This window comes from Pelophylax lessonae (assembly GCF_965119305.1).
Source record: "Pelophylax lessonae genome assembly, chromosome: 11".
Taxonomy (NCBI): Eukaryota; Metazoa; Chordata; class Amphibia; order Anura; family Ranidae; genus Pelophylax; species Pelophylax lessonae.
In genome coordinates, this window is record NC_138778.1 from 53,810,488 (window position 1) to 53,834,118 (window position 23,631).

The following is a 23,631-nucleotide window of genomic DNA, read 5'->3' on the forward strand; positions in this document are numbered from 1 at the left end:
TGCCCCCTTCAATGCAGTGTGGCCCCGAGACCAGTGCACTTACCTGGATCAGCAGCAGCGGTGGCGGCTTCTCTCAGTCCCCTGGCACGTCTCCTCGAGTCCTCCCGCTCCCGCCTCCTCCTCGGCCAATGGCATGGGGTTTGCCTTGCGGCCAATCAGGAATCAGGTATTAGACCCGCTCCCTGATTGGCCAGGAGGAGGATCCGTGTGACAATAGCGAATTTTCATTCGCTATTGTCACACAATCGGTGGGCTCGGGGCGCACTGCTCTGCACCTCGGGTCCACCCTTTGCTGCAGCTTATTAGAGCCTCTGGCTCTAATCAGGTGATGCAAGAAAAAAAAAGCCCCATTGAAATCCATGCGTCCGGCGCCCCTGCATGCAGATTAGGGGGCCGGACTGCAGCTGACCTCATTCTTTGGGCACATGCAGAAACTATCCAATAGTTACTGCATGCTTGGTTTAGTTAGTTGCTTAGGTAATTCCAGGTGGCCACTTTTTTTTTTGGCCAGGCAGTGTCATTTCTAATGTTAGTTTTAAACTTTCCTCCTGCCGGTTTGAGATCATGTCCATTGTTTCTAATCTTAGCTTCATATTGAAAATACTGCCTTGCGGAATCTGATTGACAGTCAATGTATTTAAAGGTTTCGGTCATATCCTACATTTCCCTTCTTTACTTAAGGCTGTACAAACCATATTAGATTCCTACAGTCTCTCATGATATGTTCTATCTCTGGGACATCTCACTATTTTTGTTGCTCAATTGGATGCCTCCTTTAAATTGTTTACCATAAAGGTTTGCCACACTGCATAAGTTATTTGTGCATTTGATAGCCGAAAGTCAGGCAGTGAATACATGGCCTCTCTGCAAAGTAGATAGCAAATACTTACCTCTCACTACTGCCCTTGCTACTTAATACCACTATGATGAAGAGAAATCTCTGCAAATTTCCAAAACCAACATTTATGGGAGTGTCGATCTCCTAGTCCTCAGCTGCAATTAGTGGCTCCTGTATCTGTATCTTGAAGCAACGTATGGGTTGGCAGGAAGAACTTAGTTAGTATTGGAACACCAGGAATCTGATACTTCCAGAAGAGTTTTTAGACAGCAATTTATTTTTCAAAGTGCAGTGGGAGAGGGAAGTATTAACTTTCTTTGCAGAGAAACTTTTCAACTCTCTGATTTTAGTGAGAAAACTGCTTACCATTGTGCTTCAGTACTCAGAGGGTCTAGCTTTGCCCGAGTTTTGTGTTAATATTTTGACATCTAATTTATTTTCTTATGTTTGATGCAGGGTTCCTTACCTGAAGCCAAAAGAAAGAATAAAGTTCAAGGTGGAGCTAACACCCTACAGATTTGGAATAAGACAACTCATAGCCAATTTTAAATGTAGATATTTTTCAATCAAAGGATACCAGTTGATAAATGTGGAGTCCTGGTAACCAACCCCCTCATTGTCTCCTTATCATGTTACATGTTTTATTTATTTAGTAAACTGGTAAATTTGAAGCCTTTTTTAATATTGGAGGCTAGAATATTGCAACATAGCTCTACTACAATATGATACTGACTTTTTAACTACAAATATATTTTTCTCTGGGTATTTCTGCTGAAAGGGGAATTCTACCACAAAAAAACTATTGATGCTTTAAAGATTTGAAACCCACCTCTAGTCATATTTTTTTTTTTCGATAGACTGAGGAAACATTTATATTGTTGTTGGGTTTTAATTAGTGTCCATGCCCCAAGCTGGAGAGATTTCTCATCACGTCCTGTTCTGTTTGATGACTGTCACATAGACAGAAAGTGGGCCCCCCCCATACAGGAATTCAGACTTTAAGATTTTAAGCCTTTCCCACTCTATCAATAATAAAATAAAAATGGCTGGGTTTTAAATATGTTTACTTACTGTACATAACCAAGTCATTTTACTTATGAAGTCATGTGGAACTTACTATATAATTTGTCTTCTCGATTTCCTTATGTTTACCATCAAATAATTGCACTTTTAGTAGAAATGCATGTAAAAGGAAAGTATGTTAACTTAATTTTCCTGATTACCATACAGTATTAGTACAAAAAGATACATTAGCAAAAAGCAGAATGTTTCATTATATTATCTAATTATTTTATGCCAAAAAATTAAAGTATTACCTTTAAGCAAAGTAATTTTGCCCACTATGTTGGTGTCAGTGCCATTACATTTGTGTCAGTGCCATAGCACCCTCAATACATTGGTATTAGTGCAATTATGCCCCATTATATCGGTGGCAGTGCTATAGTGCCCTCATTGGAAAATGAATCATTGGTGATCAATATTAACTGTGAAAACAGAGCAGCCCCATGTACAATTTCTCTATTGCTGCCACTCAGGCAAAACCACAGGTTTGCCGTTATACTTTAATCTCCAGCAGCGCATACTGTATTTGCCTTTCCTTTACTCCTCAAGGGCCAATAGGAGTAAACAAAATGCTGGGTACGTTTAGGTATGAAGGAGAATGTGACTCACCTTATGTGACAACATTGGGCCAATCAACAAGCACCGTCACATAGGTTAAGACCATACCCCTATGAAAGTGTGACTTGAGCAACTTACAGCTTACATGGGGTAGCTTCTCCTGTTCTTGGCAGCTGAATAGAACATCAGGGAAACAAAAGAAAAAGTGCATATGCATTGTTGGGAAGTGAGGTTTTGCCCAAGGAAAACTTTCTCAGCCATGGAGGAACACAGGACTTTTGAGACTATTGGGTTTTACTACGTCCTACGGGAGAATAAAACACAACTCCAACAACAACCATCACTCCCCAGGAGAGTGAATGCATCTTCTTCATGTGTGCTTTTCTCTGTTGTTGGGAAGATTTGCTAATATCAATAGCAGCTGGTTGACTCATTCTAAATATAATAAATCTTGGAAGTCACCCAGGTCAACCGACAAGTACTGGTTAATTCATGTCAGATATGCTAAATTCTGGAAGTTTCTCCAGTCAGCCAATGAGCGCTGGTTAATTCATGCCAGATATGCCAAATCCTGGAAGTCTCTCCAGTCAGCCAATGAGCGCTGGTTAATTCATGCCAGATAGGTTAGATCCTGGAAGTCTCTCCAGTCAGCCAATGAGCGCTGGTTAATTCATGCCATATATGCCAAATCCTGGAAGTCTCTCTAGTCAGCCAATGAGTGCTGGTTAATTCATGCCAGATAGGCTAGATCCTGGAAGTCTCTCCAGTCAGTCAATGAGCTCTGGTTTATTCTTGCCATATGTGCCATATCTTGGAAGTCTCTCCAGTCAGCCAATGAGCTCTGGTTTATTCTTGCCATATGTGCCATATCCTGGAAGTCTCTCCAGTCAGCCAATGAGTGTTGGTTGATTCATGCCAGATATCTTAAACCCTTGAAGTCTCTCCAGTCAAAACAGCTCTCTAGTTTGCTAATCCCCACAGGTTACCAGTTTAATTTTTATTGTGGTATTCTCTCTATGGCAGTCCTGAAGTTGTCAGTTACTACCCATCCATGTTCCAGTTCACACAGAACTCTACTATTCTATTCAGGCCAGTATGTCTTGGGATACCTTATGCAGTTAATGGTGCAGAACTAAGGCGGTTTTCCTGTCCTTATCTCTGCTGCTTGCTGTTCTGAATGACTATCAGCCTTATGCTGAGTTTAGATTTCCTCTGTCTGGTACTGAGGCTAGGTATGGGGTATTTGCTACGCTACCAACTATAGGTGTCTGGTTATTTTTGTAGGAGTTAAAATTCTCCTTTTCTTTCTCAGCTGGCGTACACACATGTACTTGGCATGTTGGCCACACAGGGGATCCCTCCTATTTATTTCTGAAGGGTTGGAAATGAAGCTCAGAAAGCAGGGAGCACACAGGATCATGCACACCCTCTATGATTGCTTGCATAGTAAGGAGAATAATTGGCATAAGCAGTGTTAATAGTTGAAGCTGTACATTTGATTTACATGGTGTGTCTCTTGCATGTGTACACCCAGTTCTCAGTGTGAAAGTACACTGTCAATTTAGGATAGTTGGCAGGATCCTGAATAAGTGTGACCATGTGATATCTTCTCTACAAAAAAGCATACTGTACATTCAATTGGATTGTACTCTATGTCAATTCAGCCTGAGTAACAGATCATTGTCAGAATGTACTCAGTACTATTGTAATAGAACATAGTAAAACAGTACTTGGGGAGTTTAATTTTAAAGTTTATCTTGGCTGATTTACAACAGCTGTTGTGGATTGTTATATGCAGTTGTTCCCATGCAGATCCACCTACCCTAATGCAGCTGTTAACAGTGCTTCACCCCATCTGTCTGAGCAACCAGTAGATCCCTTTCTTTTTTCTGTGGTCTCTATGTACTGCATTTTATGCTGCCTGGAGTCCTGATACAAGCCTCCTCATTGCCTTTGGCATTGTAGTACATTTGAGCAGTTGGGTAATTAGTTTGGTGCCCAATACTTAACATGTTTGTTTGGCCTTCACTTGTATCTCTGCAACCAGAAGTGGGGTTGCTCTCATGCAAGCGCACCACAGGACTTTGTCATATTTGGCTCCTGTGTGAAGGAAGTTCCTTATGGTCTGGTACAGCTGTCGGCTGGGGACAATTTCTGACTAATGGGCCTCTTACCTCTTCTGCTAAATCTGACACAGACATGCTGGACTTTTCTGGTCGGGTCAGGATTCCTCGGCAGATTTGTTATTAGATGTGGACTATCTGCCTTCTTTAAATAAAGAATTATTTAGACTGATTTCGGTCTGTGACTTTTACGTCCACATCTGAGAATTTGTCTCCTTTTTATTGTGGTTGTCAGCTTGTCAGACCATGGAAAATATGTGGGCAAATGGCTATAAATTTTAATTTTAGCTGTGCCAATATGCTAAAAGCTTCCTTGCTTGGTTATTGCATGGCTATCCTGTCAGCATTCAGGCATGGGTTAAGGTGCTGAACTGCAAAATTCTTGTATAAGAAGCATTTGTTTTGCATGGTCTTTGAGGGACAACATCTCTTTGGATTGATTCTAGATGCTGTTTATCTAGGACGCTAGTGACAGCAACATCACCTATCTTCCTCAGCATATGAAAGCTAACCAATAGACTGCGTCCTTCCCTCTGTTGACTGTTAAGAAATGTTCATTTTAGTTTCTTAACTACCTGCTTGAGACCATTCAAGCTTAGTTCCCTTTCCAGTCCCAAGGTCTGGCTGGCACTCAAACTCTGCCAAATCCTCAGACAAGTATTCCTTGGTATACAGACGTGCCCCCATTTTCCAGAGTGGGAGTGGTGCCTTGTCAATTTTGCATCTTTGATGCTTTGGTACAGAAGATGGTTTTCCAGGAGTTTTGCTCCTTGTCTCCTTTTCACTTTCTCACCTTCAATGTTCCTGTGTTACTCCACAGATTAGCAGATCTCCATTAAGACCTTTCGGGTCTTCTGGATCAAGATATCATTGCAGCACTTCCTGTGGCATAACCGTTTCATGGGTTTTACTCCAACTTGTTAAGTGTCCCCACACACAAAGGAGGCATTTGCCCCATCGTGGATCTCAAAGAGCTGAATGTCTTTATTTCATAAATTTCCATAAATTCAAGGACATGTACCTGCAAATCTATGTTTCCTATGGTTTGCTGTTAGGCCTCTACACTACAAGTTCGTAGTCTGCCCTTTGACTGTCTAGAAGTTGCAGTGGTTTGAGTGAATCTTGATCATTCAGAAATTGTTGCTGGAACTGTTTTCTTCATTTGGAGCATCTGTGTCTAGTTCCGGACACAGCTCAGGCCAGAGTATATCTTCTACAGGAGAAACTTTAAACTTTCTGGTCTCTGATTCCATTTTCCAGTTCAGGAGTTGTCTAACTCTTTTCTATTACTTGACAGTCCTAGGCCTGTTGATAGCCTTCTTCAAGATAGCTCAATTTGCCCAGTTTCACTCCAGGCCTCTACAATGCAAATTTATGTTGTCATGGGACAAGTCAGTTGAGTCCTTGGACAGACCTATACAGTTGGCACCAAGGGCCAGGTTGTCCTTGGCCTGGCAGCCCAGGAAGCCAGCTCTGGAATAAGGGCACCCCTAATTCTCTTATTCTTAAGGATCCTCATGATAGATGTCAGCCTGTCAGGCTGTGCAGAAGTTCTGGACACCCTATTGATGCAACCAACAGCAGAGTCCTGTCTCCCAATCAACATTATTATCTTGCTCTTTGCTCTTTGTACTACTTTGCTACAAAACTGAGGCATGTTGTGGATGGGTTGTTAGTCTGGACAACATTTTTTGTGTTTGCCAGTGTCCATTTCTCTTGTAGGTGGCAGCATTACCAGTCATTCTAAGAATCCCTTTATCCCTCAATAGACTCTAGGAAAAGGGTTTTATGGTAGGTACAAAAATCTTTTTAGATTTGAATAGCCTGGTGAGGGGTTAGAATCACTTTTAGGTTTTTATTGCTGTCTGTGTTGCCGTTAAGGAGATTTCCTCTCTCCCTAATTGTTATGATCACGATTTTCACCTGGAATGAAAGTGAAAGTAAATCCAACATTTTGAGTTGCCAACAGAACATCGATAGAGGAGAAATTTTCCAATGTGGACACCGCCTGTTGAGTCTACAGGGCAAGAAGCAAAATAAACACTCCCTAATGGCATTAATAATGTAATGGCAGATAAAACGACCACTGTAACCCTAAGTATCGACTTTTGAAAATGAGTTTTAGTTGCACTTTAATCCGCTCTGTTCTGGAATAGAATTTTACCCAAAGGGGTAAAGCAGGTTGACCCACTAATGTGCTTGTATTGTAAAGCTTTTATATGTATTTGTATTATTAGATATGGAGTTAACCTTAAGCAGATTGCTTTTGCAAAGCACTGTTCTTAAACAATATATAAACTAAGTATAGCCAGCAGTTGTTCAAGCTTGTTATTTCAGCAACTGTTTGTTCAAATATACAGTCAAATGTAGCATTGCATTTTCAGTATAATAAGCTTATTTTCCTGTATGCTATGACTCACAAAATGTAAGAGGAACTGCGTGTACTTATGTACATTTGTTTATTGAGAATAAAAATAAATTATTGCATATAATATTTAGTTAAAGACAATTCAATTCAACACTAAAATAATTGATTGATTAAGTTTAAGTCCGCTACTTTAACAAAGACATTTCAGTCTTATTTAACGTGTGGAGTTATGTAATAGCATGCCCTGGGTAAAGATCCTTGCAACTTTATCTTAATAACCATGCCATTCTGATTGAGAGCGCATTCACACTAGCACGACTTGTGAAGCCCCAGGTCGCTTGAGATAACAAAAGCAATGTTAATCAATCAGTGCCGTCATAATTGGCACTACTGAAGTTGCTCCGACTTCAGAAAAGGGTCCTGTACTACTTTGAAGTGACCTGTGATACGACTGTCCCATATACTTCAATGGGAGTTGCCTCCTTATCTTAATTGACACGACTTGTTATCAGACTTTCCAGGAAGAAGAAAGAGATTAGCCAGGCATTCCCCACAGACAAAGTCGCCTGTCTCTTCAAAGTAGTGCCAAGTCTCTTCCAAGTCTCTTCCAAGTCTCTAAACAAGTCTCTTCATGTCACGGGGCGACTTTCTGGTAGTGGTAGTGTGAACCGGCTCTTAAAGTATCCATGTTATGCGATAAATACAGAGGCTGCCATTGCAGAAAATGTTAACTGAATAGTTATGCGGACTCTGGCTTCTGTACTTCTAAGACTATGTAAGCAAACATGGGAATATAATACACTGGGAATATAGTCACACCACATCCCATAAAGTCCATAATGAAGAAAGAAGAAAAAAATGAAACCCCTCAGCAAATAAATTACTTTGAATATAAGCAAAATCTTTATTTGTATACAAATGGTTTAAAAGCCACATAGAAGGCTATACAGGACAATAAATATTTATGTATACTTTACACCTAAATAGGAGGCTACATCAGGAGCCAGTAAGTGAACTATCCCAATGTACAGATATCAATACAATATACATACATCTTTTATTGGTACATTGATTTAGTAAATTTACTGCTCAGTTGTTTCTTTGTTTTTTTTTTTTTAAAGCCTGACAACTAGATAAAAATGTGAGAAAAGCATTTTTTTGTTCCATTTTTTTTTATGTTTTGCTTAATACCGTAATTGTATCTGACAGTTACTGTATTGAACATACAGTAGGCAAACTGCTATTTTTAGGCTCCTGTGGTTTATTTTTATGAATGAGCTTCAGCCCGCATGTAAACACTATGATTGGCTGTCTTGGTAATCATATGATCAAGAACCCCACCGATTCAGCATGTGTCAACATGATGACTGGCATTGCCATAGAAAGAGGTCAACAATGGCAGCATCCATGTTTCTATAATAAAATTTTATTTTTGTTTAAAGTGAAACTACACTGAATCTGAGCACCACAAAGTAAACATTCTATTTAATTCATTTTAAATATTCAAAGCAAACTCCCCCATCCATCCATGTCTGCATGATTTATTTTGCTGAAAAATCACTTTGAAAAACACCCCTAGCATTTCTGGCTGTGGCCATCTTGAGTAAGGGTAGATGGTTCATTTAGCATTAACTTTCTGGAATCCATCTGCCCTCAGTTCAGGCGTACATGCAAGAAGGCATGCTGAGTTGAGAAAAACCCTCCTCCTCTCCAGAAAACTCCTGGGATGTATGACATTATTTACCTAGGCAAGAAACCAGGAAGTAACTAAGGAAATGAAAAACAATAGTTGAAAACAAGTAAATATATATACTGTACATTGCTATCTATTTATTAATGCTAGAAACATAAGGATTAAAAATAGCCAATGGTGATTCAGAGAGTGAGGTTCCAAGTTTCAGCAAGACGCCTCCCCTGTGCCATAGAAGCAGAGGTGGCATTGGATCATGGAAGGTAAGTAGTGCTAAGTGCCATGAAGCAGAAAATCATTCCACCGAGCAGTGAGGGAAAGACTTACTAAACAATTACAAGTGTTCGCTTTAAGCACTTAAGAATGTTAATGAAAAGGTAAAACAAAGGGAAATTTCTGCTGATCGTACTGGTACAATCTACCAATGAAGCATCTTTGGATGATGACGGGTGGAATATTAGAATATTACTTGAACTCTAGTTTTTCAACATGTTTTTGATTAATGTATTATTGTAAGTGGAAATCATTTAAATTTATGGAAGTGCCAATTGAAATTGAACACCCCCCCCCCAAAAAAAAATAAAAATAAAATATATTTTAGGAGTATGTTTTGGTCTTATTATTTCAAAATACATGCAAAATAATTGTTTTACAAAAAGGTAACATCAACCATTCATTAATATTTGGTTTTAGATTGTCTCTGGTTATTGTGATGTCTCATCGACTTGTTCAACTTATTTGTCTGTTTCTGCTAATCTGTATTTTTGAAATGTACATACACACAGAGGCACACAAATAGACACCCACACATTTAGTAAATACACATTAACATGCATATACGGTAACTCCTAGACCTGTTTTTTTTCTGGACTGTCATACCAGGTGTGTCTAAGATGACACATTATTTTGTAACATCATGTGGTATTCAGTTGTTTTTTTTATAACATTCTTTTAAGGTTATTTTCCTTTTTAATGTTTAAAAATCAGTGTCAAAGATTAAACCAGCTTTAAAATCAAACATATCCAAATATTAAAAAGGATATCAGACAATAAGTCATAAAAGCAATAAAATGTTACCCAAACTGAAAAAAAATAAAATAAAAAGGCACACCTCAAACAATCTTTAACAAAAAGTTTTGAAATGTGTTCAATGCAATATACACACACTATAATTATACTCAGAAGGTGCTCAGGTAAAGAGTACTGGTGTTTGGTTCATTCATCAAAGTGTCTTTGAGTATTTAATAGTCTAATAAAAATATCACATAAATCATTCACAGCTTCTGTCCGCTTTATTTAGGTAGGTGGTGTAAATATAAAAAAAGTGACTTAGCAAACATTTTATCAATATAATAGCTCGCATAAATAAACAACTGTTTTATGTGGTTAAAAGGAAGACGATTTTTCTCTTACAAAATGTTTTTGAATTTTAGCAAAGAAGGAAACAAATATTGTGAACAATGAAGGGTGTCTGACATAGTAATGGGCATTCCAAAGTTAGGCAAGGCAATAAAAATTACAGAAAATTTAAACAAAGGCAACAAGGTTAGAAGTCATCTAGTGAGATATTGCACAACCTCTAGGCTGGGAGAACATAAGGGGATCCTAAGAGCCATAATATCCAAAATATGAAAGCCGTTTTCCCTGGCTGGTGCCAATAACAATAGCGCAAACTGTATAAGGATGTCAAATGTCAGATCATTATTACTGTAAAATTGATTGCATAAAGGGAAGGTGGGTCCTACAGCTAAACCCACCCATAATTTAAAGGGTAATGGTAAAGAAAAAAGGAAGAAAATAAAAACTCCAGGTGCTTGAGCACCCTGAGCATCCACCTGTTACAAGTAAATTAATATAGGAGGCCACAAGGAGGATATAAAAGTTCTTGGGGCCACAATAGGTATTACAGGGTTTTACTATGGGTGTTGGCAGGACAGCATAGTATTAATCAAGGTTTATATCCTCCCAATCCTCACTTGTTACAACATTGCCAAATTCCTCTGCCCTTTTTGTTGGGTAAAGAGTGGTAGCTTTGGTATGAGACTCATTCATGGAAGCTTGAAAGCAGGAGATCATGCCCAGAGAACCAGGGTCCAATATACACCTACTCTCAAAAAAAGTGAGTGAAAATGGAGGCAAATGTGCTTCGAGCAGAGGACAAGCATAAGATACAGTTGGGAATGTGGGAAGACCTTTCAACCAATACAACAAGACTTGGTATGGGGCCCAGAATTTGGAAGCTCCGGTGGGAAAGAGCCTTCAACTCTGACTGTGGGGACTGTTGTCCTGAAAGGGTTAACCTGCCTGTAGGAGAGACCTGAAAGAAAGCAAGGAGCATATGTATGTGAGTTGCAGTAGAGTAGGACACAGCTGGGTAAACCCCCTCACCATAGGTGTGTAAAGCCTATTGCAATGGAGTGTGCACCCCAAACAGAACCTCAAACACACATGTATGTGTGTACACAGTATATACAATAGGGATCAACTGATTATTGGCAAGGCCGATATATCGAGGGCCGATATTGACTTTTGCCGATATATCTGTATCGGCCCCCGGAACTGGCCGATATTGCCGATGTTCCAAATATTGCTCATGCAAGGGTAAAATGATGTCACATAGCATAATTCCGTTTACAAATTTTATTGAATATGCCACTCACATACAGTATGTACAAATTAAAGATATAAGCAATTCCACAATAGCAGATCTGCTGGCAGATCGGTATCTTTCACCCACTTGCCGTAAGTGGAATTGCTTATATCTTTAATTTGTACATATGTGAGTGGCATATTCAATAACAATTGTAAACGGAATTATGCTATGTGACATAATTTTACCCTTACATGAGCATCACCCCCTAATGGTTGGAGGAGGAGAAGACTAGTCTCAGACCCTGACATAGGATGTACAAAATATTTGCCCATATCGGCCGATACCGATATGCGATAACCAAAATATGGGTATCGGTATCGGCAACGAAAAACCGTTATCGGTCGATCCCTAAAATACAGTATATATACCGTATATATATAACACACAGAACCCTGTGTACATAGGAACAGTGATCTGGCTCTTCTCCCTGAAAAGCAGGGAGAAAAAAAAAATCATAATTAGTAAGTAAAAGCAGCACACATTACACATTGTTAGGCAAACAATTAACCCGTTGATGGTCACCCCTTTCCAGCCAGTGTAATTAGTATGGTGTATAGTATTATTAGTGTCACTAGTGACGTCAGTGTCAGTTAGTCAGTTCCCGACGTGAACATCACACATCAGAAAACCTGGCAGAGTGCTCCCTTACACCAGAAGCCCTGGCAGAGTGCCCCCTTACATCAGAAGCCCTGGCAGAGTGCCCCCCATCATCAGAAGCCCTGGAAGAGTGTCCTCTTACATCAGAAGCCCTGGCAGAGTGACCTCTTACATCAGAAGCCCTGGCAGAATCCACCTTACATCTGAAGCCCTGGCAGAGTGCCACCTTACACCAGAAGCCCTGGCAGAGTCCCCCCTACATCAGAAGCTCTGGCAGAGTCCCCCTTACATCAGAAGCCCTGGCAGAGTCCCCCTTACACTGGAAGCCCTGGCAGAGTCCCCCTCACACCAGAATCCCTGGAAGAGTCCCCCTCACACCAGAATCCCTGAAAGAGTCCCCCTTACACTAGAAGCCCTGGCAGGGTTCCCCTTACGCAAGAAGCCCTGGCAGTGTCCCCCTTACGCCGGAAGTCCTGTCAGAGTCCCCCTTACACCGGAAGCCCTGGCAGAGTCCCCCTTACACTGGAATCCCTGGCGGAGTCCCCCTTACATCGGAAGCCCTGGCCGAGTCCCCCTTACAATGGAAGCCCTGGCCGAGCCCCCCTTACACCGGAAGCTCTGGCAGAATCCCCCTTACACCGGAAGCCCTGGCAAAGCCCCCCTCACACCAGAAGCCCTGGCAAAGTCCTCCTTACACCGGAAGCCCTGGCAGAGTCCTCCTTATACCAGAAGCCCTGGCAAAGTCCCCCTTACACCAGAAGCCCTGGCAGAGTCCCCCTTATACCAGAAGCCCTGGCAGAGTCCCCCCTTACATCAGAAGCCCTGGCAGAGTACCCCTCTACATCAGAAGCCAAGTGGTTCCTAAGTGCTAGCTGGACAAGAACTCAACTGAACAGCTCCTAGAAGAGGGAAGGGGGGAGACAGGTGGGGGAGAGAAGGGTGGGAGATGGGGGACTGCTCACTCACCCAAGGCTGATCTTACAGCTGGCATACCTCAATTCTCCCGCCCACACATTCACTTTCTCAGGCAAAGGCTGCACATAAGGACTGCGCTGTGGGCGGGTAGACACAGGGGATAGGGGTGGGAGGGGGTGGAGCGGATCAAGCCCTCTCTCCTCTCCTGTTCGTGGGGGGGAGGAAGGAGGGAGTTTGCTTGCTCGGCACATCGCTCGATTGTAAATTCTGAAGAATCATTTGATATACTTCCCAAATTCCACAAGCTATGTGCCAGAAAGAGACATCAGAATCGTCGCTGTCGTCACCTTCTGTACCTGATGACGAATTTTCCCACGAATCAATATCGTTCGATTCTTCAAGTAACTCTGTTTCGCCGTTGCTGTTTTCCATTGTTTTGCGCAAAAAGAACGCTGTTTGGATGCCATGGTCGTTCAAAATTTTCCAGGCGCAAAGCACTGGAAAAGCACAGGCAGGGCACTGGAAAAGTCACCAGGCGCAATCCTGTGCTGAAATGGCATGATACAGTGTAATCTGTTAGGATCACAAATTTGTATCATATCATTTGTGTATTTACATTTTTGAATTTGCCGCCGCTTCCACCCCCCTGCGTCGCAACGCTCGCAGGGAAGGGAACTGGAAGGCAAGTGCCGGCAATCGGCCGTGCACAGAGCGGGGAGAGAGTGTGAGGATGGCGGGGAGGACGGCGGGGAGGAAGGCAGGGGAGCGCAGGGAAGGTGAGTAATATTTTGGGGTAATCCCGAGTGTGGTTTCGGGGTTACCGCTTTTGGTACTGAAAGTTATCCCCGAGCCATACTCGGGAATACCGCCAGGGAAGTTAAGGGGGCCGAGCCCCCCCTCCGCCTCAAAGCACCCACCCCCAAGTTGAAGGCATGTGGCCTGGCATTGTTCAGGAAGGGGGCGCTCGATTGTCCCCCCACCATTTCCTGGTATTGTATTGCCAGCAATTCAATGTAATTTTCTTTTTCTTTTAAAATGTCAGTTTTGCTGCAGAAGGTTTTATACACAGTACAGATGAGCCAATTTACAGGCAGACTAAGGGGACCCCCAGGCACTATATTTAAAGGAATTTTTAATTTTTATTGTTCCACTTGAAGCATCATTAAAATCACTTTTATTGTAAAAATGATCTTTTCAAAAACATTTTTTTGCATTGATACATGTCCCATAGGGTAGTACCTGGGCCCCATACCCTTATAAAGGCAAATAACTTGCATATAAGACTTCAAAATGGGTACTTTTGATTTTTCAAGTTCGGGTTTCATAGTCCCAATAGGGTTCAGAGTTCGGGTTCAAACTTTTGCGTTGTTCAGTTTTGCGCGATGGCGCAAACCGAACTGGGGAATGTTCGGCCCAACTCTACTTAGCTGTAATAGCCACCTATCAAGAGAAAGGGAAGATAGTTTCCCCAACTATAAAGATCCCTCTGACTCCTCTTAACATCCCCCCTGCACCCCCCCCTCCCCTATTCTCCTACATTTTTCTTGGTGAATTTAGCCACTGTGTCCAGAAGTAACCTAAAGCCTTTTACTATAGAAAAGGTTTTACAGTTTTTTCACTGTAATGCTTGTTTCTGTTCCCTCTATACCAATTAATCCACAATTGCCAATACAAAGTAAGGCCCTGAACATATTTAAAAAATCAAAACATGTGGCTGGTTTCATTTGTCACAGAAGATCCTCCTTCAGGTATTTCTTGTGTAACTGATTAAGAAATCAAGCTTTTTGCTTCCCGAATCATGCTAAGACACCCATAATACCTGCAGAACAGGTATTAATAATACACAGAATAATCATCTATAGACTCTAAATAAATCCATGCAAATACCAGCTGACTCTGCTGGTTCATTAAGGTCAGCTTGGGTTTGCAGCTCCTCCTATATCTGTCACCAGTTCAGTATCTAATTGTATGTCTTTAGTTACTGTCAGTATATCCCTACACTGACTGGATGAACTCAAGCCACTGATGCTTAGCCTGAAATCAGTCCATCAGCATTTACACAGCAATCTCCCAACAAAGGGCACATCACAATGGCAGGTGAGTGAAATAAATCTTTTCAGAGCCAACAAGGTACTGACAAGCTGACTACACAGAATTATTATTTGAGGCGGTCTGGTAAATAAACTATGATTATATGCTATTAATATTATAGGTTAATGTACATCACTTCCTTCTTGGTTGAAGGGTGTGTGCTCCGGTTGGTTAAAGTTGTTTGTTGTAACAGAAGTTTAAGAACTGATAAACCCAATGCTGGTCACACACTCTTTAGCTCTTTTTAACATTCATTTTACACTTTAACTTTTCTTGTTCAATATTTTATTGAAGCTTATCAGAGTAAACAATAATAAAAAATTAACATGAACAATATCTGTTGTACATTAGGATCCAGTAAGTAATTTCATAAAGAAAGGTACAGATGATAGAGCATTATTAAGCAACATGTGTGGGCAATGTAATAAATTCTATATATTGAATGTGAAGTAAGACAAGTTGCTAGATGCCTCCAGGCACCCCTTCTGGGAGCTAACTGTGCCATGCGAGGAAGACAACACAGTCAACCATTTGTTTTCTTGTTCAAAAACATAGAAAAAGAAAAATAATAGGTTCCAATATAAACTTGCAAGTAATAACGTAGGTGTAGTTTGACAATGTATGGAAGGAACGTGTCAAGTGGAGTGGTCATTCAAAGAACGATGTTGTAGGATAATTTGTTATATGTTATTGACAAATATATTGAAATTATACATATAAACTACCCATTAACAGTAATGGTAATGGGCTGGGGGGAAGAGGAAGGGGAGTGGGGGGGGGGGGCAAAGAAAATGGCCTCTGCCCCCACCTATAACTGGCCTTCATAGCCAAGAACACATGGAAGGGGGGGGGGCTGGCATGTCCAAATGCTGATAATGGTGGTAGCAATTTGGCACTCTTATGGAGGAAAGTGTCAATGAACACAGGAGATCAGGGAAACTATAGAATAAGGTGAGTAATAAGGTTATGTTGGGATAAGCCTGGTTAGGAAACTGAGCCAGGAGAAGGGAAGCTGCGGGGGTAAGTTAGGATGGGGTGGAGACTGAGGGGGAGAGAGGAGGGCAAAGGCAAAGTGTAGAGGGGGTAGAGGAGACCAGAAGAGGGGATTAGGGGCATATGGGAGGGGGGGGGGGAAAGGGAGGGAAGGGAGGGGGGGGACCCCATGTAAGGGAGAGGAGTAGGGGTGTGGTGGCAGGTGACATTTTAACTTTTATTTTATTTTCAGGGTTTTTTTTAGTGTTGATTAAATGAAAGTTTATGTCAACCAATGAATAGCATAGGGAATTAATAATATTTTTTTATGTATTTTTCTTATTTATTTTTTTGCTGTTTATATCCCACTGGGGGGATTTACATTCAACTCCTGTCCCAGAGACACCACAAGAAATCACCAGAACTGGAGTTGCCATTGGAAGAATTCCATCCACCTTCTGTTTTGGTGACGACTCTTAAATCTGGGATTTTCTATACTTTCTGCCCCAGAAACTGTGGTCAAATAGAAATGTTTAATCTCCGTGGGGGATACAGACTGCAAGTGAAAGCATGACAGAGGTTTTACCACTTCTGTACTCTATCCAGAAAAAATGGGTTTACATATACTATTTTCTCAAAATGACACTTGATTTCAGGTCATTTCCCAACTCTTCAAAAAATAATCAAAAACCATCTCTACACATTTTTGTGATTTTATTGATAAGATCAGCATATTGAAACAACTACATTGTCAAAGCACAAGATGCAAACCTACCCCTGCAGCTACTGTTTTTTATTTTAGATTACCAAGGTACAGGTTATTTTCATAGTTAAGCCTGGGAAAGCCCTTGCACCTCAAACACAAAAGGGTTATTTTTTTTTGTTCTTCTTCTGTTCTCCGAAAATTGCTCCTTAGCAATTGCTCCTTGTAACGGACCGTTTCAGCAGACAAGGGGTTAAAATCCGTTTAGGCGATATGCCCCTTTCTGAGAGACAGGCACAGCTACTGCAGAACACCAAACTCCCGAACTGGATACAAAATAGCACTCCAACCTGGAACCTCACGAATAGCTGCTAGCAGACGAACAGGAAAAGCATACATCAGCTTACACTCCTAGCAATCAGTCTCCAACAGCATACAGTGAATCCCCCCAAGAACGAGACAAAGCTCCGAGTTGAGGGTAAAACAGGAACAACATTTATTGGAAGAACACAGCACACTTTTATACAGAATTTGGAACATCCTTCCCCCAACAACCGCTTTCCCATTGGTCAATTGCACAGTACCTGCAGTTCCCAATAAGGTCCTCTCCAACCATGCAAATGAGGGATTGAAAATGAGTCAGCAGTGATTGGTCAGATAGCTTGACCAGAAGGACTGCCATGCAAATGAGGACTTGAAAATGAGTCAACAGGGATTGGTCAGATACAGAAAAATGGTTCCCTAACGAGCCCTCAATACACATTACTCTGAGTGTCAATACATCCCTTAGCAGACAACAGGTGAGGTCATTAGCACACCTGACAATAGGTGAATGGAGAGCCCCCTCAGACAGTCCTTCTCCTCAGAACTTCCTGTAATGACCATATTAGGAGTTGACTTCCTGTTCATGGCAAATGGGAACAAAAATCTTCATATTACAAGGGAGACATTATTCCTGAATATGACTGTCCCATTTGTAGTAGTCCAAACCATATTTTCAGTGTTCACCACCCTCCTGGTCACCCTGCATCCATAACAGATGCAGGGTGACTTAAACATAAGAAAGCCACACAAGGCTGGACATAGTGCCTCCCAACCTCTTTAAAGGAATATGGGGTCCACAACCCCCATGCCCAAAGTGACTCCTGTCACACTCCTCTTATCAACTGTGTGGTGATCTATATTACACAGATAGCATTGTCTTTCAAACTAATTTTATAATCCCAGTATAAGTAGATAGGGTTTGCAGGTGGTTATTCTACTGAACCATGAAGGATTATTTTTTCTATAATAGTATTACTTAATGTGTGATTGTGGCTCCAAAGATTCCACCTCCTCTAGCTAGGCATGCCTAACCATCCCCACGCCCTTGCAACATCCCCCCTGCATCAAGCCCTTCCTTTCTGAACAAAGGGCCATTTTACTGTCCATCAGAATTTAAGGGGGCTAGGCTGTGGCCAGTGGGAGTAGAAAATCCCCTGGTGTCAATGGGAGGAATATAGTCCCATTGTTGGTATTAGGGAGAGAAATAGTGCCCCATCATTGGTGTCAGTGGAAAGAATAGGAAGAATATGGCCCTGCAGTTGGTGTGAGTTGGAGGAATAGTGTGCCATTATTGGTGTCAGTAGGAAGGATAGGAAGAATATGGCCCTGCAGTTGGTGTTAGTCGGAGGAAAAGTGTCCCATTATTGGTGTCAGTGGGAAGAATAGTGCCCCATTGTTGGGGGTCAGTGGTAAAAACAGTGCCCTATTGTTGGTATCAATGACAGGAATTATGCCCCATTGTTGGTGTAAAAGGAACAGTGCCTTGCATCAGTGGGAGGAATAGTGTCCCAAGGTCTTAACAAAGGTAAGCAAAGGGCCACATCTAAACCCCGGGCCGCAATTTGGAACAGGAACAGAGCATCTAGGTTTGGAGGAGCATGTGACCTCTCTATGTAACAGTTCTATGGCCTGAGTGCCCTGTAGTCAGGTCCAAAAACTGTTACGTGAGGATGCATTGACATCTTTTTTGGATGTTAGAACACAAATTAAAAGAAGAGAGTGGGCTTATAGCCTTATTTGGGACTAAGGCTTATAATAATATTAATTTGCTACTATATGGAAGTGGTTCCTTTAACAACCAAGAAGATGTTACCTTCAGATTTCCAAGTTAGACTAACTAATTAATAAATGCTTATTAGGATATCAGACTAGCAGCTACGGATGAGCAAAGTTGGAAATATTCCATTTGATGATTTTAGCAAAAGTCAAGACTTTACTAAGAAATTTGGGGATTTTGGTTCAATGCATAGAGAAGGTGACATAAGGTTTATTTTTGGTGTTTAAGGATGCATTGGTCTTTAAAATGGCTCCTAATGGACGCCTTTCACTAAAGCTGGACCTGTGATTGTCCTACAAAATGGATTATAAGCTGGGAAAATAAACTTAGATATTGAGAAACCCTAACCTTTTTTGATAAACAAAGTCATGTGATTGTCACATTGTTGTTCACATGACTTTGTTTAAAAACAAAGGGGGAGGGTTTGTGTTGGCTTTGTGTATCAACAAAACCATGTATTACTATGTCATTGCATAGTCATATGGTGATGATCCTCACTGGAAATATAAGGCAAATTTTATTGAAATTTAATGGACAGTGAAGTCAGTAATTTTTCGACAAAATCAGCAAAATGACTGCTTATTCCGACTAGTAGTCAAAAGTTTCTATGTCTACTTGTCTTTAGCTTCTTTTTATTACATTTGGAAGTATATTGCACATAGCAAAAACATGTTACACATATTTTTGTTAACATATTCTTATATATCTCTTATTTTATATAAAAACCTTTTCAAATTTCATGTTTATTTTGCTCATCATTGTCTCTCACACACAGCAGAGAGAATCTAGGTAAACAAAGCAAGTAATGCATTTCTTAATCTCTAAGTAAACTACAAAAATTCAGCAGTTGAACGAGTTAATCCACTGTAGACTCACATACAATAAATGCTAGGAATTTAATATTATTTGTTAACTTATACAAATATCGTATATACACTTTTTACTTTTTTGCGAAAATATCAAAACGGCTTTACATTTGTAAGTATAGTCTGGAAATTTGGCTGCGCGTATTATTGGGTTAAACAGTGCACACTGGGATGGACTGGGCTGGGGCACTGGGGGGTAAGAGGGCATTCCCTCCCCATCCCCAGACCAGTGCTTATAAGGTTTGCTGGGCTGGTGGTCCTGGGCGGATACTTAAGAGTGGGATCTGCAGCCACTGACATGTGCTGGGCATGATATAGCTATCTTGTTCAGAGCGTAGTCTTCCAGGTCATTGCGGCCCTGAGATATTACAGCCATGGCCAAAAGTTTGAGAATGACACAAATATTAATTTTCACAAAGTCTTTTGCTTCAGTGTTTTTAGATCTTTTTGTTACTATGGTATACTGAAGTATAACTACATGCATTTCATATGTGTCTAAGAGTTGGTTCAGACTATGGCGACACGACTCTGTACTACTTTGGGGGCGACTTGTGAAGTCCCGTGCACCGTGACTTCAGTGCGAATTGCACGGACTTCATATAATGAATGAGCTGTGCGGTCCAAAGCTTACGCGTTTCGTCACTTCCGGTGAAGTGACGAAGCGCGTAAGCTTTGGACCGCACAGCGTCATTGCGTCACGGCAGGGGGAGCGCAAGCCGGAAGTAGGTTGTTCCTAATGCTACTCCGCGAGGAGAACCGAGCAGCCAACACCGCTAGCCCACCAGGGACGCTGACATTTACTTTTTAAAATACTCTAATACCTTTTGGAACAAATAAAGACTCATTTTAAACAGTATCACACTATTTGCAGTCCCTTTTTCTTTTCTCCATATACGGCTGGAAGTAAGCACTTCAGGGGCAGAGGAGGCATCCCAGGATCCCGGAGGGATATTCGGAGGGACAACATCCACCAAAGCCCAGAGGGCTTCACAAGCCTGAATGGTTCTGGTGCCATACGGCATACAGAACCCACCCGTTCTGGTAAGGGATTCAATTCACTTATATATATAGAAGAGGATTTTTGCCTGTTTGAAGATACACCTACCATTAAGGACATTTATCCCTTCCATATTGTGGAGTACAGGAGTCACCTTAATTTGTGGATTTATTTGAAGCACATTAGTCACTTTATATTGAACGAACATTTTTATGATTTACATCTATTATAAGTTTATTTTATTCCCATGATCTTATAATTAATATATTTCTCTCGTCACATTGTTTATATAATCACTATAATACATGAATTTGAATCTACATATTTAAATTTATTTATGTCACATAAATTATATTTTAAATATATTTATTTACACTTTATTTATTCACACCACTTTTTGCACATCTTGTACTGATTTACAGTTTATGAGATAATTCTTAGGGTCATGTGATGCTTACACATATACATCGTGGCATCAGAGTTTTTTAAGCAAGCGCTATATTTGATCCCCCTATGAGATCTTTTACACTCAAACTATCCTTTACATATAGCAGCTGCTAATTTTATTATAACTATACCAATATATAAAATATTTATAAACTAGAGTCCTATTTTTACCACAATAAAATATTACACATCCCTTGGCGCGAGGAATATACTTTGTATATATATCTTTCATATAATGAATGTCTATGCAAGTCGCTCCGAGGTCGCCCCGAAGTAGTACAGGACCCTTTTTCTAAGTCGGAGCGACTTGTGTTGCTCCTATTAGAACGGGTGCTGTAGCAGGCAATGGACCGCGAGGGACCGCGACTTGTCAGGCTGACAAGTCGCGGCAGTGTGAATCGAGTCTTAGGCTTTCATTCACAATTACATGACGTTTATGCAAAGGGTCAATATTTGCAGTGTTGACCCTTCTAAAGACCTCTGCAATTCACCCTGGTATGCTGTTTATCAACTTCTGGGCCACAACCTGACTGATGGCAACCCATTCTTGCATAATCGATGCTTTGAGTTGTCAGAATTTGTGAGGCTTTTGTGTTTGCTCACCCGCCTCTTGAGGATTGACCACAAGTTCTCAATGGGATTAAGGTCTGGGGAGTTTCCTGGCCATGGACCCAAGATTTCAATGTTTTGTTCCTCAAGCCACTTAGTTTAACTTTTGCCTTATGGCAAGGTGTTCCATTATGCGGGAAAAGACATTGTTGGTCACCAAACTGTTCTTGGTTGGTTGGGAAAAGTGGCTCTCGGAGGATGTTTTTGTACCATTCTTTATTTATGGCTGTGTTCTTAGGCAAAATTGTGAGTGAGCCCACTCCCTTGGCTGAGAAGCAACCCCACACATGAACGGTCTCAGGATGATTTACTGTTGGCATGACACAGGACTGATGGTAGTGCTCGCCTTTTCTTCTCCGGACAAAGTTTTCACCCCAGTCCTCAGCAGTCCAATCCCTGTACCTTTTGCAGAATATCAGTCTGCCCCTGATGTTTTTACTTGACAGAAGTGGCTTTTTTGCTCCCCTTCTTAACCCCAGCCATTTTCCAAAAGTCTTTGCCACACTGTGTGTGCAGATGCACTCACACCTGTCTGCTGCCATTCCTGAGCAAGCTCTGCACTAGTGGTGCCCCAATCCTGCAGCTGAATCAACTGTAAGAGACAGTCCTGGCGCTTACTGGACTTTGAGCGCCCTGAAGCCTTCTTCACAAATGCAGTGGAAATGTTTTTTTACGGGATTAAGTTCATTTTCATGGCAAAGAGAGACTTTGCAATTAATTGCAATTCATCTGATTACTCTTCAGAACATTCTGCAGTATATGCAAATTGCCAACATAACAACTGAGGCAGCAGACTTTGTAAAAAATATTATTTGTGTCATTCTCAAAACTTTTGGCCATGGCTATATTTGGGAAATTGGCACACCAAATAACATCCAACTTTATTTAAGCCAGACCAAACAGACTGCTTTGCTGCTAGGATTGCCCTTCTTTTTTTTTTTTTTTTTTTTTTTTTTTTAGGCCTTTACGCACAGACATCTAAAAACAACACGTTTTTAGTCATTTCATTTGTTTTTTTTCTGTTTTTTTTTTAAATGATCTAAATGCAGCCTATTGTTTTTATTGGGAAAAATATATGACTAGTACTAGTATTGTTTTCATTGGGCCTGTATTTACAGGTGTGTCAATTTGCACTGCTTTTAATCAGTAAAAAAATACAAAAATCTGCGTTACTAGCTAGTATTTTTAAGTGCGTATGTACATATACAGGCAAATACATGTGGATATGCACAAGTACAACACACTATCCTGATTTTAAAAAGCTAGAAGAATTTCTATGTGTGTACATGTATGCATAAATACATGCATATGCTATAGAGCCCATCCTCACATTTTTTTTCTGCCAGGAATATCTGATGTTCATACATCAGTACCGTGTGCAAGTACCCTAAATAAGATATTTTTTATTAAAAAGGTTTCACAGTTTTTGTTTCTTTTTTGCTGTACAAACAATACAGAAAAAAAAAAAAAAGAACAACCCCAACAGGCGGCCTTCCCTTACCATGACAAAGAGAAGGCAATTGGTACTGTAAACAAACATTTTTATCAGAAATTATACAGAACCACTGTATTTCAGCTCAGGATAATTGGTACAGGATAATATAATATTTTTCAACCAAAGACACATTGAGTTTGATTTACTAAAATTAAAGAGTACAAAATCTGGTGCAGCTCTGCAAAGAAACCAATCTGCTTCCAGGTTTTATTGTCAAAGCTTAACTGAACAAGCTGAAGTAAGAAGCTGATTGGCTACCATGCACAGCATTGTGTTTGGTTGTTGGTATTTAACCCAAAGTATAACATGATTGTTATTCATGCCAGAGTGACCCAAGGACCTCACATGGGAATGGGAGAATCAACTATCTATGGGTCTGAAGCCACAGTTGTAATAATTGTTTCAAAATTAGGAAGAGGGGTGCCAGATCTGGGGAAGACAACCACCCATTGGGATGTCCCTCCTAAAGATTTCCCGGTTTCACATAAAGTGGGCTTGATCACTAAGATGGGAGAGCAGGGAGGAAAAGCTTTTTTATGCAGTATA

General features: G+C 40.8%; 1 protein-coding gene across 1 annotated transcript in view; it reads left to right on the plus strand.

The window, feature by feature from the left end:
• LOC309567354 (uncharacterized protein) overlaps nucleotides 1-23,631 on the plus strand; it is a gene marked incomplete at its 3' end in the record, with an annotated part of 137,265 nt that overhangs the window by 48,521 nt on the left and 65,113 nt on the right. Inside the window, exons 13-14 of the mRNA XM_082272769.1 lie at nucleotides 1,295-1,438; nucleotides 15,247-15,252. Of these exons, the coding sequence (XP_082128895.1) occupies nucleotides 1,295-1,438; nucleotides 15,247-15,252 (150 nt within the window). The remainder of the gene's footprint in view (nucleotides 1-1,294; nucleotides 1,439-15,246; nucleotides 15,253-23,631) is intronic.